The sequence below is a fragment of the Amblyomma mixtum genome, chromosome 6, assembly GCF_055824585.1.
Source record: "Amblyomma mixtum isolate Tamu chromosome 6, ASM5582458v1, whole genome shotgun sequence".
NCBI lineage: Eukaryota > Metazoa > Arthropoda > Arachnida > Ixodida > Ixodidae > Amblyomma > Amblyomma mixtum.
The window spans coordinates 118,268,140-118,286,713 of NC_143017.1; the positions used below are offsets into that span (position 1 = coordinate 118,268,140).

Here is an 18,574-nt window from a genome sequence, read left to right on the forward strand (position 1 = left end):
TCCTTTATTTCCCTCAGGTTTGCGTTAATTGTCGGTTTCTTTAGCTGTGATCTTGCTCTCATTTGCATTAGGTTATCAGTGCTTAATAAATAGACTGAAAAGGGTGATGTGGCGCTTGGTATAAGCGCAGCTCGACATTAGGTCATGCTTGACGTATCGAAAGCCACTACAAACTGAAGCCCAGAAGCAGGCTGAGGACGAGGAAATTTGGCGTCTGCGCGACATAACAGCCAGAAAGCCGTATGACGTCACCAGCAAACCGCCTACGCCTACATCCACTTTAGTGCATCGCCTCGGCCTTTACGTGACGGCCGTCTTCGCCTGCAGAAACGCTCAACATTTAACACAAGGGTTCGTACGTTTTATGACTAGTTAGTAGTCTATCTCAATTGTCTGAGTCCAAGAACGACTTGCATTTTCCTTTGTCAAATCTGACGGTTTTCTTGATCGTGGTGAACACGGAGCTAATGGCAGAATGCCTGACGTGAGACAACGACACAGTTCAACCCGAGACAAGGAACCTCATAACAAAACGAAATTAACAGCTTCATTAAAAGCGCTCAGCCTCCACCGTTTCGCACAAGGCGACCACCCTTGTCATCGGCGCATCGTTGACAGTACCTGAGAGACCTTCAAATGGCATTTCTGTAGCGCACTGGGACATACCATAGGCAGAACGCGAGATAGCCGCAGCGATTGCAGCGCCGTGTCTTTCTTAGCTTTCTGCTTGTGGTCTGTCTCGATGCTCTACAGAACTATGATGACGCCGTACCAACTATCCTGTCCCTTCTGCGGAAGATACTCGCAGTGATGCTGCCATGAAACGCTTTTGTCGTTTATTTGGCGCAATCAAACGTACCCGCTTTTGCGGCGGATATTCTTCGCGCATCGCTCTAGCTCTCCTCAGGATCTCTGCGTCCAGCGGCGCGGCTTAGCGCAGCGAACTGAGAGTGGCTGGGGATGTTCTTGACGCAGATCCTGCAGGAGATGATGGTGGAGATCGACTACGACGCCGACGGAACTGTGTCCCTGGAGGAGTGGAAGCGCGGCGGCATGACCACCATCCCGCTGCTCGTGCTGCTGGGACTGGACGCCGTGAGTGACGCTGCTTAGGAGTTGAGGGGGCGATGATGCAGTCTTTTGTCTTCTATTGCTACTCGAGGCTTAAAAGTATGTCTTTTAAACCTTCTAAATTGGGAACTGGCTGAATGGGGCCGAGGAGGTAGAGAAGAATAATGACTGAGGGAAGAACTCCCCAAAGCGTCGAGTCCAGACCTTTTTTTATTATTATCTTACGCAAAGTTCCTGCAATGTCCTTCAACTGCTTGAGCAGTCCAGCACAGTAACGGCCAGCGGCCGAATACAGCCGTTTCTACAGCCATGTAGCGCGTCAGAGACATGTGCGAGAACTATGGCTCCCGAAACGGGGACAACCGCTGTGGGTACCGGGGCGCAGTTGGTACCCTCAGTCGGGCTGGCAGTACGAAATGCTGACGTTGACCCAGAAAGAAGGGCTACTCTGCTCGATGCCTCATAGCCTAAACAGATCCGGTTTCTGGCGTTTCTGCGAGAGGTGGTCCGGGCCTTAGGTACCAAAAAGCGAAAACCTATTAAAAAAAACTAGGCATGATTTACAAAGTTTTTTGCTCGGTTCATCACTGGTCCACGCATGTGCACTGTACAACAACTGCAGCCAGTTTGGCGGTAGTTAAGGCACGATCCAGTCCATGGGTTAATTTTGTAGTCTTTTGTTAACCGTGCGCACGGAAACCGTTGTGAATTCGACCCCTGACTGCATAGGGCTCCGATAATTAAAGGTTACAGTGGCTTGGTAGCAAGCCCAACCGGTTCCTTTTTTCTCTCTCTCCCGTCCGTGCAGAACGTCAAAGATGACGGCAATCACGTATGGCGCCTGAAGCACTTCAACAGGCCGGCTTACTGCAACCTCTGCCTCAACATGCTCGTCGGGCTTGGGAAGAAGGGCCTCTGCTGCGTCTGTGAGTGGATGCATACGCCTTCTGACTTCTCTTGCTTTTCGGCGAAAGGCGAGAAATACGAGTGACGCTTTCTCTTTTTTTTTTTGCTTCGTTTCCTTTTCAGTCTGCAGATACACTGTGCATGAACGCTGCGTCCAAAGGGCACCCGCTTCCTGCATTAACACCTACGTCAAGTCCAAGAAGAGCTCGCAGGTACGGGGCTGGACCGGACTTCGTCTTCGCAAATTCTGTACCAGTAACCTGGAAACTGAAGTGTGGTCTGGGGTAGCATTGTTATTTCCAACAAACGATAAGCGAAGCGCTGTTGTCGTTGTTTTTTTTTGTTTTTTTTTTTGTTGCGAAAGCAATACTACGCGAGTCGCCGAGCCATTTCGCGGAGCTGACGAAAGGCATACTGCGCATGCGCGAGGAGCAGTGACGTCACACGGCGCACAGCTGGCGCGCCGCCGCCGTCGCTGCGCGGGTGACTCAGAGGTGCCGCCGCCGCGCTCGCCAGTTGCGCATGCGCAGTAGCGGCGCATAGCTAGCGTGCCGGGGCAATGCCACCTAGGGCCGCCGCCGCTGCCGCGCGCACTCCATCACCTCTCTCTCTCTCCTCGTTGCTTTCGCAATCCTCCAGGTTTAACCAGAGCTAAACCACTGCTAATTTTTTTTCTTGCAACCACCTGCATTCCAGTACTGTCTTATAAGGACTGCGTTATTCGTGCCGAATGCAGCGCGCAAGGCTGAAGAACTATTTCGAAAAAAAATCAAGAAACAGTCATGTTTCTTTTACTACTTGGAAGAAATTCCAGTTTTTAACCCTATATAATAGAAAATAATGCTCCCACCCGGGCCTCTTTGATCTGTGTCTGACCGGAGTCATCGCGTGTCGCACGTTTGCAAATGTTGCCAACAGGATGCTGAGCCTGGTAGGTAACTTGTGAAATAACGAAATCTTGCGGCATTTGGCCCTAGACTAATGTCAAGCCATCTCGACCGTGGTCTATCTGCTATCGGAATTTTAGGGCATTACTTGCACCGTGCCAGTCTCGGAGACCTTCTACCCATTTTAGACCTCCCCCTTGAGAGCTTTCTATCTATAACGCATTTCTACGCTTAACAGCTGCGCGCAAGCCTTGCAGTTGACACACACTTAGGCATCATGATCGATGTCATTCTCAAATTTTATCATCTTTGATCGAAAATTTAGTGCTACATGTATCTCCGTGTTTTGTTCCCCTATTCAACTCCTCTTCGAGGGGAGTCTTTATCGCACGCCCGTCAATATATCACCCCCTACGCTGTGTTTGGCCTCGCTGAGAGACACTGCTGCACTTTAATCTCCTCCTTACGCTCCTCCGGACACAAGGCGGGGGATGAAAGCTTCAATTTATTTCCCGAGAATCGGGCAGAAGGCGCAGAGAAAAGTAAATGGAAAGGAAAGAAAGGCACGGAATTTATGTTAATTAGCTAGTGTAGCGGGGCGGCGCGCGCGAGCATTTCGGAAATCATTAGCATTTCATCATCATTACGGCGGCCAGCCGGCGATGGCACCTTTCTTCGCGCCTCCTTCGCCCTTCCTTCGTTCCCCTCTTCGCCCGTTTCTTTTCTTTTTTTTTCCCCCCGGACGCAGTAGCTCCCCCTCTTGTCTTCGTTTCGCCCTCTATTTATTTTCTCGTCCTCGATACCTCTTCCTTCCTTCTATTCCCTCAGCGTTGATAATTTCGCGATGCCTGACTCGCTTCGGTGCGGCCGGGTACCAGTGAATTATCGTCGTAATTACGGCTCCTGCCGGGAGTCATTGCGTTATTTTTTTTCCTTCCTCGTTTGTTTCTTTCCCTCCTAATTCCGTTTTCGGCGCGGCACGTGAGACGGGGAGAGAGGAAATGAGACAGTGCAACGTGCGCTGTAAAGTATCCACCAAAGACGAGTTGGAATATATACTGGGAACAACCCCGGATTGCACCGGTGTTTCCCTCCACTGCACGTGGCGGAATCGCGAGCGAAGTTAACACCCGACGCGATTAAGTAATTTACAGTGGTCGCCTAGTTATTTATCAGCATGTGGCTCAATTCCCCCCCCCCCCCCCCTTCCTTGGGTCGACGGGACCGTACATGCTCCTCTCCCCTTCCCCTTGACCCGCTGCGACGGCCACATTCGTTTCGAAATCTCGTTTTCTCGCTAGAGCCGAGATGCTGTTAAGTGTCCTTTGAAGCGAACACATGCTGAGACATTTTTTTTATATATAGTTTCGCAATTGCTCGCTGCCGACGTTCACTCACAATGTCTCTGGGCTGCTGAATAGCTAACAGTAATAGCAATAATAGCTTTGTTGTTGCACTTAACACAAAGTACCACGCACAGTCGGCATTTTTAGTGTGACAGCACTTCTAGTCGTACTGCCCAGGTTTCAGCAGTGTAAGTCTGACTGAAGCCTCTGAGCAGCAAGCGTGACAGGCCCACTGCGGCAGTGGACACTACAATCGCGCTGTAAGTAGGCAATGACGTCCACCTACAAACTGAAGCAGTTATGCTTCTTCTTTCCTCAAAACCAGCGGAAGGTTTAGACTCCGTTGATTTTCAGCAAAGGAAAGGCGCATAATGGCCTCCTTGGGTCAGTGGACACCTCAGTCGCGCTTTGAGGTACGTGGCGGTAATGTCGTCCACCTACAAAAAACCGTGCTTTCGCACTTTATTTCGTGGTTAGTAATGCTAAGGTACCAGTCATTTTTTTTAGTGAGTTAGCAATACAGCGCTTATATCGGAATAACCTGTCCGTCCGTCTGTCCATCTAAAGCCTGGATTGGCGGTGGCAAAGTGGAGAGATGAAAATCGCCCTCTTTACTCGCAGGGAAGAGTGGGAGAGGGAAAGGGGTGTTGGGTTACGAAGAGAGGGTGGCAGGCAACGAGTGGCGGGAGGGGGAGGGTGGCGCTGGTTTACGGTGTGCCACACGATAAGTGTCTGACTGGATCACGTCACCCGTTCGCACGGTTTGAACCCGTCAGTGTCAGCGGCTGCTCCGTCCGAGGGTAACGCTATTGCTAACGCATACTCTGCCTCATCAATCGCATTGATCGTCTATAACTTTTGAAGCTAGGTGTGCGCACTGTTTTCCGCGAAGTAGTAGTTGTCTGGCTTGCATGTGTTGCTGGCGAAAAGTTCTAGGAGGCTTTATTAAGCCTTTAACTGACTCTTACATATGTTAAAGCTTAGCGGACGAATCCCACAAAATCGTATACAATGCGAGAGCGTGTACGCGCCAATGATTAAATGCGGGAGAAGTTCCACTTTATTCAAACCAACTCAAGCAAATACCCATAGGCCCCACCTTTAAAAATCCCGCATGCTGATGATGGCAAAATTTTATAATTTCTTTACTGTCATGCCGCATGTGGAGAAGTCAACTGAGATCGCAAACAAATGCTTGTAGAATGCCTCCAGTAGCTGACTGCAAATATCCTAAGGCAGCGCCTCTATCCGCTGATGCGGCAGAAGTTGCTGCAGAATATGTATTGGATTTAAACCGGAGTTCAACGGCTCATGTAGTTAAATAATTCTGCAAGCCAACGCCTACATCCTTACGAGGTTCACGTATTTGATAAATGATTAGCCAGCGGTTTCGTCAAATAGTGGCGAGTGGTTCACTGAACACCCTCGACGGCGACTCTCCTCTGCAGTCCTCGTTTGTGGTGAAGATATATTCCAGGAGATATGGGCGTCGAGTGCTGTGCAAACGGACAGCCTATCTGCTTCGTTTCCGCTTTGTTTTGTGCACGGTCTTCCACACAGGAACTCCGTGATTTCCTCTGTAAAATGTTCAGCATAGGATTTGTTTGCGCCAGGAAAACGCAATAGCTTACCAAAGTTGGCATCTCTTCCCATGGTGGAAAGATACCAGCTTTCTCTGTGATGCGTTAACGTCCTCTAGTCTTTGCTAATCTGAACGGCACTGCTTTTGGTAAGAATTTAACTACTAGTCCCACACTCTTCTCTGCCTCTCTCCTCAGGCTCTAGTTCACCACTGGACGGAAGGGAATTGTACGGGAAAGTGCAGCAAATGCAAAAAGGCCATCAAAAGCTACAACGGCATCACTGGACTCCATTGCCGCTGGTGTCAGATGACGGTGAGTTGCGCTCTTTCTTTGTTGTTTATTTTTGTCGTTGTTTTTGTCGTTCTTGTTATCGTTGTTCCCGCTGTCCTTGTCTTTGTTGATCGCTCTCCGTTGATGTTTTCGCACGGCTGGGCGTCCCGGCTTATTGGTTTTGCGCGATCCAACGAACAGCGAGAGAACACACGGCGACGAGAGGAAGCGATGGACAGACCCCGGCACTCTCTGGTGACATGGGCGTCGCTTCTTGTCGGCCTGCGTTTTTCGCATTGTGTTCATGCAAGTGCCGTCGGCATTCGTGGAAGCAAAGAAGAAAGAAGATTGGCCGCTGACACGCAAGCTTCATCCACCATCGTCCAATGCCACCATCAGCGCATAGCGAACGAAACAAGAAAGCGACGAAACATAGAAAAAAAAGAAAGTGAAATGAAAGCGGGCGCCGGGCTGTCGACGCGAGGAATTCCATTTATCTGGCGGACCTCCGGGCATGCTGCGAGGCGGGCCTGGAGGGTCCACAGGCGCGACCGCGCGGCTCCGATAATCGACTCAATTAACAGTGCCGCCTGCCCTGAGCTTCTATACGCTTCTACTACTGCCATCACTCGATGCTCGCTTTCGACGATGGGCGCGGCGATCGCTGTTTTGCTTCGCTCATAACTGCGACGCCGCAACCGCAGGACGCATGAGTGCAGTGCGCGAAGCTCGCATCTTTCCTTCGCCTCTCTCTCTCTTTCCCTCTATCTTTCGAAACGGTGATCATTCGCGCGCGCCGCGAGGCTGCTCGAGTTCGCGGGTAAGGTTACGCCGCCTACACGCGCGCCGTGACATTGATACATGGGCGCATGATAAACGACGCCTGCGGCCGCTGTCCCTTCTTCTTTCTCGGAATTCGGTGTCGCCGCGGCGTATAGCGCTGTAGCATTGTTTGGCGCGCGCTTTACTGCGCGATTATGTGCAGCAGCGCTCAGTGTAGCTCGGCTGCGCTCTGCCTGACTTGAATTCGTTCGGCGCAGTGCTGTGAAAGCTATGCGAGGCGCGTGTAATGAGGGCGACCAACTGTGTCTAGCGCACAGTTCGAAGTGTAGCGCCGTGTTTCGACATACTCTCGTGGCGCGCACGGCCAGTTCCAGCCGAGGATAAGTAAGCTTACCACTGATCTATTTGTTTCGTGCCTCGCTTATTTGCACGATCTAAGAGGCTGTGGTGATTGTGGCAGTGGACCGCGGTAATAGATGTTTGCTGCCTTACTGATTACGTAAACGAAAAAAAAAGTTGCTTAACTCGGGAAATTCTTGCTCATTAGATTGGCGCATTTGCTGCGTAGGATTCTTAGATTTCGAAAAGCACGAGACGTACAGGCGCGGACAAAAGTAAATGGAGTACACAACTGTCTTCGAATATTTTCCACGCCTCACCTTATTGAAATTGCCAGCAGTGGTGCGCGCATGCTGGTAGAGGAGGTTGGTGGGCTTTCTTGTAGACAAACAACGCTTATTCATTACGAATGGAGAAAGCGTGATTGCACTTCGAACGCAATAGCGTGCTCCGTTTACTTATGGCCGCGCCTGTACGCACATGAGCTAAATACGATGCTTGGCCTGGGGCAATTCTCCGCGCTGCGTACCCCATCTACCCCGATTGGCTGACATATAATAGTAGCTGTGGCTTTCTCAGTGCTGCACGCCTGTGGTCTGGCGCAGTATAGTGTTGCCTTCAACCCGTGGCCGAATTGATGCTGCGAAGATCGGCATTGGCGTGATTTGGTTACTGGCCACGACGGTAATGAGCTTAGCGGCTCCGTTTCGCGTATCGGGACGTCGCCCGGCCTTGGTCGCGGTGCTCACATTTCCTGCTGTTGTCACTAGGTGGCTACAAGAAAAGAAGAAAAGAAAGTATAAATAGCGAGCATGTAACTCGGGTTGCTCTGGGCTCGGAGTAAACAACGTGAATGTAACGTTCATTCTTTTTTTTTTTTCTGCTCCTTGCTTTCTTTCTTGCACGTGGGATGTTTCCTTAAGCCTTCGTGTGACACCCAAGAAGGTATCTTCGTTGTTTCAGCTCGAGCAACGCTCCTGGTCAAAATATCGAACTGACTTGCTCTCCAAGGCACAAAAACAAAGATCGACTGAAAATTTAAACAGTGGCCCTTAGTGCATATACGCTAGAAAGCACTCTCTTGCTTTCCATTTTTCTAGTTTTTTTTTTTCCTCCGGCACGTTGCAAACTGCACACAATTGTGAAGTTTCTGCGGAATACGGTTTATATCTGTCCGTTTCTACCTTTGTCCAGTAGCCCTCTCATTCGAATTATGTATTCCCCCATTCGAAATAGCACACCTACCCGTGGCGCTGCGTTGAAAACCCGCAGGGCGGAATTCATAAATTCCCAAGAAACCGTATAAAACCAGCAGCTGGCCTGACGCAGCATCTTCAGATTACTTGTAGAGATTTCAGTCAGTTCTTCTAAATTAAAGAAGGACTGGGCTGTTTAGAGAACTAATTAATTGAACAGCTATAGCCTGTTTATTACAGGCCACGCGCTTTCTTCAGGGCTCATTTTAAATACTGCTCATCTGAGTGAACACTAAAGTGAAAAATGAAAACAATTAAATATCCTTTAAAGCAATCATTACTTCGCCGTGAGGCTCTTAGGTGGCGGTTGTCACAGCTGCGCTATAAGGGGCGGGCGCGCGAAAACATATGCGCAAGAACTCATTCTACGGCAAAAATAAAACACAATAAATGCGAAACGGTACCCATTGTTCCTTCCCGGCGGCGGGTTTCATTCAAGGCAAGGCTGTGACTGCGCGAAGCTGTGCTCCTGACCGCCCGGTGCTTTATGTTAATGCGCACCGGCGTGGCAGCGCTGGCATTTATCGCCCATCCGCTCGCATCGCGCTCTTTATCCGAAGCCGCAGCTGTGAAAGAGGCAAGAAATCATGGTAAATATTCCCGCGTAGTTTACGTCGTATAGGCTTAATGCCAGCTTCCAGTGCGCGATTTAGAAGCTATCCGTGTCAGCGACTCAGCGATCAGAAGCAAAGGAGGCAGTTTGCGATCGCAGCTGGCAGGGAGCGCCGCCTTCGAGTTTTTCAGGGCGTATGTTCGTTGCTGACGCCGGTGGCAAATGCGACTGCAGCTGCGGAGTGCTGATAATTCATTGGTGCCTTGTGTATGAGTGTGGCAAAACAGAAAATGCGCAAATATCCTTCCGTGAATGTTACGACATCGGAGATATCTGCGCGCGCGTGTGTGTGCGCAGCTTGGCAGCAGCCGTTCAGAAGATCGTTGCTGAACGATGATTCCCCGCTCTCCCCGTCCGTTTTTCAGCTTCACAACCACTGCGCGCCGCAAGTAAAGCCGGACTGCGCTCTTGGACCACACCGAGACCACATTCTGCCGCCAACATCTATATGCCCCGCCGTTTTGGTGAGCACGACTGACCAACTCTGCGTGCTGCTACAACGTGAGCGCACCGCAGAGAGTCTGGCGCCCTTTTTTTACCGGAAGATTGTAGAGTTAGGACTCCGAGATTCTTAGGTTGCTTACCGCCACAGCCCCGTTCCTTCCCCATCCTTCTCTTTCATCACCATCATAAGCACCATAGCCTTACAACGTCCACTACAGGACAAAGGCCTTCCCCATATGGTTCCAGTTAACATTGTCCTGTGCTAGCTGCGGCCACCATATCCCCGCAAACTCCTTAATCTTATCCGGGCACCTAACTGTGTTCCGCCCGCTGCTATGCTTGCCTGCTCTTGGTGTTCAGTCCGTTACTTTTAACGACCATCGGTTATCTTGCCTCCGCATTACATGCCCTGCCAAAGCCCATGTTTTCTTTGTAATTTCGACTAGCATATCATTTATCCGTGTTTGTTAAGTTGCTATTCTTATTATTGTTGTTCTTTATTATTCCTCTAAAGAAAGCAGCGCGTTGTCAGCAAGCGCAGCAAGTTGTCGCATGTGTTCACTCATAGCTCGAATGTCGTTCCATAGCGATACGCCGCGACAGATATCGTCGTACAATGGCGATTTCGTTTGGTCTTCTGGCGATAGCGTTTTCTTTCTATCCGCGTTTCTTTCACTCTTATTTTTCTTGAGGCTGCTTTAGTCGAAGCAAGGTGACTTGTTTCGTCGAACGCCCTCTGGACATTCAATATTAACCTCAAGGAGGGCCGTTTTGACCCTTAAAGATGGCAATTTTGAGGGGACAAGTTAAATACGCGTCCCTTTATTCTTGTCGCTTGCACGAAAGTAAGGCGCAGTATGCAAAACGACGCTACTTCTTCCCTCCAGGAGAGGCAACGAAGCGTCGGCAGTGGCCAGAAGAAGCCGTTGTCCAGGTCAGATTCCAACAAGATTTCCGACAGCAGCCAAGGCAATGTGAGTGCTCTTTGTTGGCTTCCTCTAACCGTTCGCTTCGAGGGCGACAAAATTCTGACAAGCCTCTCGCACTCTTCTCGCCTAGGTTTCTGCCATGTCATTCCAAGTCACACCCGTCTCTGGAACCCATCCCCTTCTAGTGCTCATCAACCCCAAAAGTGGAGGTCGACAGGGTATGAGGTCAGTGCAAGCCAGAAAATAATCTTTTTTTTTATATGTGCGAACCTTGTCGCCAGGCTAACGCTGTCGTAAAAACTGTGGTGTTGTAATTTTGGTTTAAGTGGTGTTTCGTAGCGTATACATCGAGGTGTCTCTACGCGATTGTGTTTGATTGTGTTTGCATTCCGTCTACATCGAAATGCGAAGGTCGCGACGAGGATTTTGAACCGGCGGCCCCGTTCTGAGCGCCATGGTCACGGAGGCACCGCGGTAATTCATAGCAAAGCCTTAGTTTTGTTCTCTGGTGCCAGCAATGATATTACACGCTTGTTTTGCGTCGTTTCCGCCATCACGTTTATACAGTCGAAGCGCGATGTATTCTTTCGTGTGCGAGCATCCGTTGCTATTTGGAGCGCATGAAATAGAAAAAAAATACAATACATAGTGGGAGCGGTTATACTAGGGTAACTCATGTAACCATTTACAAATTACAAAACTTTCATGAACACCAGGCCGGACCTCTCTCATCTTGGTTGCTTACTTAAATAAAGGAAGAATGAAAACTATGAAGGCCTATACAACAGCATGGTTTAATAAATAAAAAATATAAAAACACCGCATGATCTTTTTTATGGTAAAAGATATCTGTTGGCTCCGGCTGTTGTACCATGTCAAATGTGCTTGCTTCTTTTTTTTTTCTTTTTACATACAATTGCAGCATACGCAAGCAACTTCTGCCGTTCAGTCATACTTCAGATTTCCTCTCAAACGCGCTTATTTACATGAGCCACAGCTTCATACTAAATGTGCCTTTGTTGTCTACTTATGGGCAAAAAAACTTCATAATTCCTGCTTTCATTTGTTTCAGGATATTAAGAAAATTTCAGTACTTGCTGAATCCTCGACAAGTGTACAATGTTGCCAAAGGGGGACCAATTCAAGGGTAAGTACGCCATTTTGCGCTTTGGTATGCTATAGTTCTTGAAAGAATTTGGTTATTGCTTTTCTTTTTTTTTCTTGGCGCAGAGTGTGCGGCATTTTTTAATCATTAACAATTCGGACAGATGCAATACAAAATATGTGCAGCTCTGTACAAGTTCTGTTGCACTTAGTTAAGCATATTAGAGGGGGGGGGGGGGGGGGGGGAGCCTGTGCCCGAAATAAACATAGCCTATCGTATCCAGCTGGGCGTCGGAACAGTCCATAATTTTTTAAGATTTTTTAAGAAATTAAGACGGTATAGTGTGGTGTCGTATGATAATGCCAAACTGAGCACTAATGGATCATACTACTGTATAATAATGTTATTAGTTAACGATAATTCGCTTTGACAGTTTCTGTAGTGCTATGCAGAAATAATGGGGCTCCTGTGTTATGCATTACTGTTCTCTATTCTTTGCAGGCTTCAATTTTTTAAGGACATCTCGAATTACCGGGTCTTGTGCTGCGGAGGTGATGGCACTGTAGGCTGGGTCCTAGACACAATAGGTATTATCGCGAAACTAATCCTTGTTAAACGCTTAACAATAGTTGCACCTGATTGTTTTTTATTATTATTCACCGCCACCAATTCATTTTCCTCTCCGGGCCTGCACTGACACGCTGGAACAATTTTTATTACAATGGCGAGCTTCCAGAATCCGCCATATGTGCTAGTGCCCAAGCTTCATCACAGTGTTCTGCAAGCTTCTCCTTCTCTCTCTGTATATCTCTCTCTTATTTTCCTTTCTGCTAGAAGAAGTGGGGGCATGGTATCTTCTCTATAAGCACACAGTTGCTAGACTGCAGACTAGGCACAAAAATGTTTTAGACAATCTGATGACTGCTCATAGACTTTTGTCTATGAAGTCTATAGACTGTCTATAGACAAATCCTTTTGAATAGTCTATAGTCAATGCAAATCCTATAGACAGTATATAGACAGACAAACCCTAGAGAATAGTCGATAGTCAATGCAAATCATATAGACAGTCTTTAGACAATATATAGATTTATGGCCATATACTTTTAGTGGACTTTTGTCTATAGACAGCCTATAGACTGTCAACAGACAAATTGAGATATCTGTAGGAAGGCATAGAGTTTCTAAGAAGCCTATGGCCTGTCTATAGACCACTTTCATAAAGGTGTGTTGATTTGCTTATTTTGCTTTGTATACCTTGGTTTGCATGCTTTCATGCCAGCACTTGCAGCTATAGACATCCGTTGCCAATGTGTCCGCGTAGCCTGCTTGCTGAGTGACCTTATCTTCTCTCAACAGACAAGCTAAACTACACCCAGCTTCCTCCGGTCGGAATCCTGCCTCTCGGAACAGGGAACGACCTGGCACGCTGCCTGAGGTGGGGACCAGGTAAGGTCTCGGCGGCCATGTTTCAGCACCAAGAGCCGCCTCTTGCGTTTCGACCCACCTGAAGACACTAAAAGCCATGGACACCCCTCACTAGAATGCGAGAAAGATCGGCTCCGCATTGAGTTAGATGCGCATATCAAAAACGTATAGACTTCGCCACAGCCTAACACCAACCATGTTTTGTCTCATAGTGGGGTTCATGGTTCCCGTTCAGTAAGCCATCTTTAGCAAGAGTGGCATCTGTCAGTGTCGCCGGTGTACACGCTCTGAAACGTACCATCAACGCGTTATACGCTCTGAGCCAAAAATATATGAAATGTGACTAGCGTCATCACTAAGTGCTTGCAACGAAAGCTAGTATGTGGGGAGATTGTGGCTGACACCTGCGTGCAGTTAATCTCCAAGAAAGTGATTTTATAATTCACTGAGGGACTTGTGGGACTGGGTGAGGGACTGAGGAGGGACTGAGGGAGTCTTGAGGGACTGGGTGTGGCGACGTAGTTAGTCCCAGAGGAACTTACCGTTGTGGTAGTTCTTGTCCTCTTGATGCTCAGACTGCCGGTAAACTAACTTGGAGCTGCGTGAAATCCGTGCTCCTTGCTTACGAAGAAGTTCGCTCTCCACTTTTTTGTTTCCCATTGCCGGGAAGCTTTGTGTATCGTAGACGCATCTCAAAGCCAGTCAGGTGGATCTTAGAATACAGATCTGCCTTGTAGACGCAGTGACAGTTAATCTGATCCGTTGTTAGCAAGGATTTCGTAATGTCGGCCGGGGGTGTCGTTACATTGTCAACAATTGCGCTTTCTTTTTTTCGTTTTCTGGTCAGGTTACGAGAACGAGAGCCTGGAGAAAATCCTCCAGAAAGTTGAGAAGTCGACGACGGTCATGATGGACCGATGGAAAATCGACATCAGCAACACAGCCAATTCGGACGAACGTGGCGATCCCATTCCCTGCAACATCTTCAACAACTACTTCTCCATAGGCGTGGTGAGTCGCCGCATCTGTGTCGCACACAATCGCCGCATGGGCATTGCAACTGTTTTTTCATTCTTTTTTTGTCAGTCATGGTAATTCGAATCAAAATTCCGCTCTTACCAGAGGTGAATGCACATGCAATTAGAATACGAGAGGAGAGACTTAAACTTGCAGCTGGGACATAAAAAATTTATCCAGAGGAAGCGTTAGCATTTCGCACTTGAACGTTCCTTCTCTACTGAACATTAACGAGGTGCACAAAATCAAATTTGTTGTCAGTGCTTCAAATCAAATCAAGTTTAGTTCATATTTACAGTACATGGTTATGGGGTATATACATCAGGAGGCCCAAAAGTCGAGACTGCAAATAGGGCCTCCTATGGCTACATGAACAGAATACATAAACCGGCGCATGCGCAACAATCCGAGGTAAAAAGAAAAAATAAAAAAAGAAGGCAAAAAGAGACAAAAAGGAAAGAATTGTACAGCAAATGAATGTTACATAGTGATTGCAAACACAAAAACGTTATTAAACATCTAAGGATTCAAACAAGTGGTGTTTTAACATTTTTTTGAATTTGTACAATGACATTGGGGATTTCAGTGAAGGGAGCAAATTATTCCAAGTGGAGATGGCAAAGAACGATGTAATTTGCTTTCCATAATTAGTCCGTACTTTTGGCAACAATAAATTGTTCGACAAAGCAAAACGCGTGAATTATTATTAGTAATTATATTTTCAGGGACAAAATTAACACATATATACTTATTGATGACTTTGAAAAGAAAAACCAGGACCTGAAATTTGTGTAGATGTTCAAGGGGCAGGACATGTAGTGAATGGAACAAAGGTGCAGACGGCTGGGTTAAAGAAGAGAAAGTGATGATTCGAAGTGCTTGTTTTTGCATAGAAATGAGCACAGAAAGATGAATTCTGTATGTGCTACCCCATGAGGTGATACAGTAATTAATATGGGAGTGTATGAATGCGTAATAGATTGAAAGCAACGTATGTAAGCTAAAGAACGGCCTTGTTCTGATAAGAGCCCTTATTCCGAAACGTATTTTATTAACAACGCAGGCAACATGATGATTAAACTTTATTATTAAACATGATGATTAAAATTGCTTGCAATACGCTCGTTTTAACCTCCGGATAAAATTTGCAGACACTGGGGACGTCACTTTTTAAGTGATTAGCTGCACACATGCACTTTGAAAGTATTAAAAAGTCAGTCGTGTTATGATCGACCTTTCGAGTGTTGATGCAGCGGAATGTCAATAAATCGAACTCGCAGAAGGCCGAAAACCTGTTATAATTATGCAGGGCTCGAATTGCACATCTTGTTGACGGGACTGAAACGTGAGGTCAGATAATCCAGAAGTTTGAATTAAGCGAGTTCTAATTAACGATATTCCACTTCTATTTTGTTGGAACGCGCAGCAAGTCATGTTCCACAGGAGCACAGACGTGGTCCGTACCTGCTGACAGTGTTTTCTGTGAGTGAAAAATCTCATCTTTCCTTTTTTTTTCCTCGTTTTATTTCCGCACAGGACGCATCAATAGCGATCAAGTTTCATTTGGAAAGAGAAAAGCACCCGGAAAAGTTTAACAGCAGGTACGTCTATGAAAAAAAAACTTGCAGCATATGTGGTTTTCTTGTTCCATTGTTTCGTTTTCATTCATTCGCGTGCGTGTACATATCTGCCATATTAAGAGCGCACATAAATGCCGTAACGCAGCGGTCGCACTGTCATTAGCATCGGTGGTCGGAAAGCATAAGTCACGTGCTTCTCTTAGCGTGATTTTCCACTCTAATGCTATCTTTTCTCACTTTTTATGTCTTTGGCAGGATGAAAAACAAAATGTGGTATTTTGAATTCGCCACATCTGAGACGTTCTTCGCAACATGTAAAAACCTGCACGACGACGTTGACATTATGGTGAGTAGTCGCTTTCATAACAAGCATATTGAAACTGCTAATTTGAGCTTGTTATCTTAACGCTCAAATGCTTAATTGCCTGCAAATTACGTGAATGCTATAACGTACTAGCACAACTTTTTAGTGCAGTAGCAGTCTTAGTCTTACGGGTTAATTGTTTAACCCTAACGACATCTATATGCTGTCAATGCTACCGTAATCATCATGAAACCACTAAGATCTAAGAAAAGGACTCCTGTTCTTTTATCTTTATTTTTTACCAGAAGCGCACTATGCATTCACAAAAGCTGTAGGAATCATTCACTAGCTTATGCTTTTGCGTAACAAGTGTCGCCAGGTTTTTTTTATTTTATGCGCCTACACTTTTGAAGGCAAACGTAAGTTGTGACAACTGCTTATACCCAAAAGCGAGTGAAAATGAGAACTGAGAGTGCCAGCTTGTGTGCAGGAATGATCGACAGGATGTTATCATAAAGGCGATATTTTTATACCCCCTTTTCACACAGAGGTGGCTTCCACATTGTGTAGATGTCTGGACAGAAATTTAGTTATTCAGCTCACACAACACAAGCATTGCAGCGTCTCTTATCGCTGAACTCCTCCGTTTAAGAGCAAAATTCGTAGCCTCTTTTACGACAACGTTTTGCATTTAATAAAACAGACGGATTCTCTCGCAGTCGCTGAGCAAATTAGACAGAGAAAAGTTGCGCTCAACGTAATTATGCTGCGATGAAATTATGCTCAGCAGCAAGGCATATGAGATGAAGATATTGAATTGATGAGCGGTGCTCGCTGCTTGAGATGCCGCCCCGTCAGTTGCACTGTCGACATACGTCTAAGACACCCACGCGAGTAGATTATAGGGTAGCGCGTGGACTCCGGTACTTACAAGACGACCTCACCCTTACCTCAACTGAAAGTGTGTCTTCTCGTGATGTTCAGGAAAGAAAAAGTCAAAGTAAAGGTTGAGCCGCGTTTAGACGACCTTTAGAAGACCTCTAGGAAGGCACCCTTACCCACGGAACAAAGTGGCATCGTGGAGAGGCTAAAAAGACATGTACGCAAACTTCGTTCATTCATGCATGCATGTATGCTTTATTTTGGGAGCAAAAACAAGTAATACATATACCATTACTAGGCAGTTTATAAACATCTATCATGCAGGAAGAGCCAGACAATATCCTTACTTAACGTGCTTGTCTACTCCGCGTGGACGCAATGGAGTGGAACCGTCGCTTTAAAATAAAACGTTGAGTCGACGTCGCTCTTTGTGACTTGTGATGGGCATCGCAGTGAGAGGCTTAGCACGAAAAGCACGTGCTGCGTTAATGCTAGGCTCAGACGCCGAGCACGAGGTACATTGCCTATGCGGTTCGCTTCCCGTTGAGCTCTTGTTGTGTGTACGTGTGCGTACGCGTGCGCACTCGTGCGGAACTGTCCTCACAATCTGTTCATACGGGCGCCAGCAGCTGTCAGAAGCATTCGCAGCCCTCCATTCACATTGCGCTCATTGAAGCAATTGTGTATGCTTAGTGTGGTGGCCAGCCATTGGCAGCCGTAATCGTTGCGTTGTGAACTGTGTGGGGTTTTAATTGTGGGGATAAATACGTTCTCCTCCGATTAATCGCGGCTGACCCAGTTCAAAACCGCCGGACCACACCCCGTGATCGCGTACGCTACCGAGCGCACGCCGACTACGGCAGGCCTTGCTCTGAGGGAACAAGGGAACGGCACTCTGGCTGGCACAAACAAGGAAATTATTGCTACAACAACAAGAACGCCAGCTAGCAACAAAATACGCTGCCCACGTTAGGGCAAGGGATACTCCGCGAACGGACAGGACGAGATGGGGGAACTTCCTCCCCACGAGGCTTCGCGCCAGCCGGCGAAGAGCGGAGCCTCGCGCCGAACGTCAGCGCGAGTCGCCGTTCCCGAGACATTCGCGCGCGTGCGCGCAGTAAACATGCCATCCGCGACGCCGGCGCCCTCCCTTGTTAGTTGAAGTAACTAACACAGCTAAGGAGGATGCATCGCGGTGAAACGAACCACAGGGGACGAGTTGAGGGTGCATTGCGGGGAAACGAACCACAAGGGACGAGTAAAGCGCCTCCTCACAACTGGTCAAAGGTGCTCGTGCTCAGCGTTTTTATCTCTCCAATACTCAGTGACTCACAATATTTTTAGAGGGTGAAATGCTTGATAAATCCGAAATTAATGTGCAAATCTATTCCCGAAAAGTATTCGGCCTAGTGCGATGGATAAGTGTCTATGGCGTTCATGCGTTGCTGCCGATGCCGCATTTCAGTGGGGGCGAAATGAAAATGTTCGTGTGCCAGGATTTCGGCACAAGTTAAAGAACTTTAGGGGTTGAAATTTTTCCCGAGGAGGCACTACTGTCACTTCTACGCCCTGTACAAGGGCAAAAAGCTTGGGAATATTGTTTCACGTCAAAACTGTTCCGGCCACACGCCCTGACCTGAACTGGGTGAACGAACAATGAAGCAGCGCCATCCCGTGTTGGCATCGCTAACTTGTTTTGTGCGCACCACCCCAGGTCTGTTGTCTACAGGTGCGACGCAGCTACGCGTGCCGTTTTGCAAAAAGCCTCCCGCGAGCAGGTTTCCCTGTAAACAGTGCTTGACCTTGAGGCGTACTTTGCTTGTAGCCGTAG

The 18,574-nt window shown here is 47.5% G+C and overlaps 1 protein-coding gene across 6 annotated transcripts in view; it reads left to right on the forward strand.

The window, feature by feature from the left end:
- Positions 1-18,574, forward strand: part of Dgk (diacyl glycerol kinase 1) — a 453,430-nt gene that overhangs the window by 424,763 nt on the left and 10,093 nt on the right. For all 6 annotated transcript variants that reach the window (XM_089548936.1, XM_089548938.1, XM_089548940.1 and 3 more), the window contains 13 exons: positions 976-1,095; positions 1,880-1,997; positions 2,101-2,189; positions 5,989-6,105; positions 9,420-9,518; positions 10,386-10,472; positions 10,558-10,652; positions 11,500-11,574; positions 12,034-12,119; positions 12,892-12,981; positions 13,808-13,971; positions 15,514-15,578; positions 15,813-15,903. In XM_089548936.1, the coding sequence (XP_089405062.1) occupies positions 976-1,095; positions 1,880-1,997; positions 2,101-2,189; positions 5,989-6,105; positions 9,420-9,518; positions 10,386-10,472; positions 10,558-10,652; positions 11,500-11,574; positions 12,034-12,119; positions 12,892-12,981; positions 13,808-13,971; positions 15,514-15,578; positions 15,813-15,903 (1,296 nt within the window). The remainder of the gene's footprint in view (positions 1-975; positions 1,096-1,879; positions 1,998-2,100; positions 2,190-5,988; positions 6,106-9,419; positions 9,519-10,385; positions 10,473-10,557; positions 10,653-11,499; positions 11,575-12,033; positions 12,120-12,891; positions 12,982-13,807; positions 13,972-15,513; positions 15,579-15,812; positions 15,904-18,574) is intronic.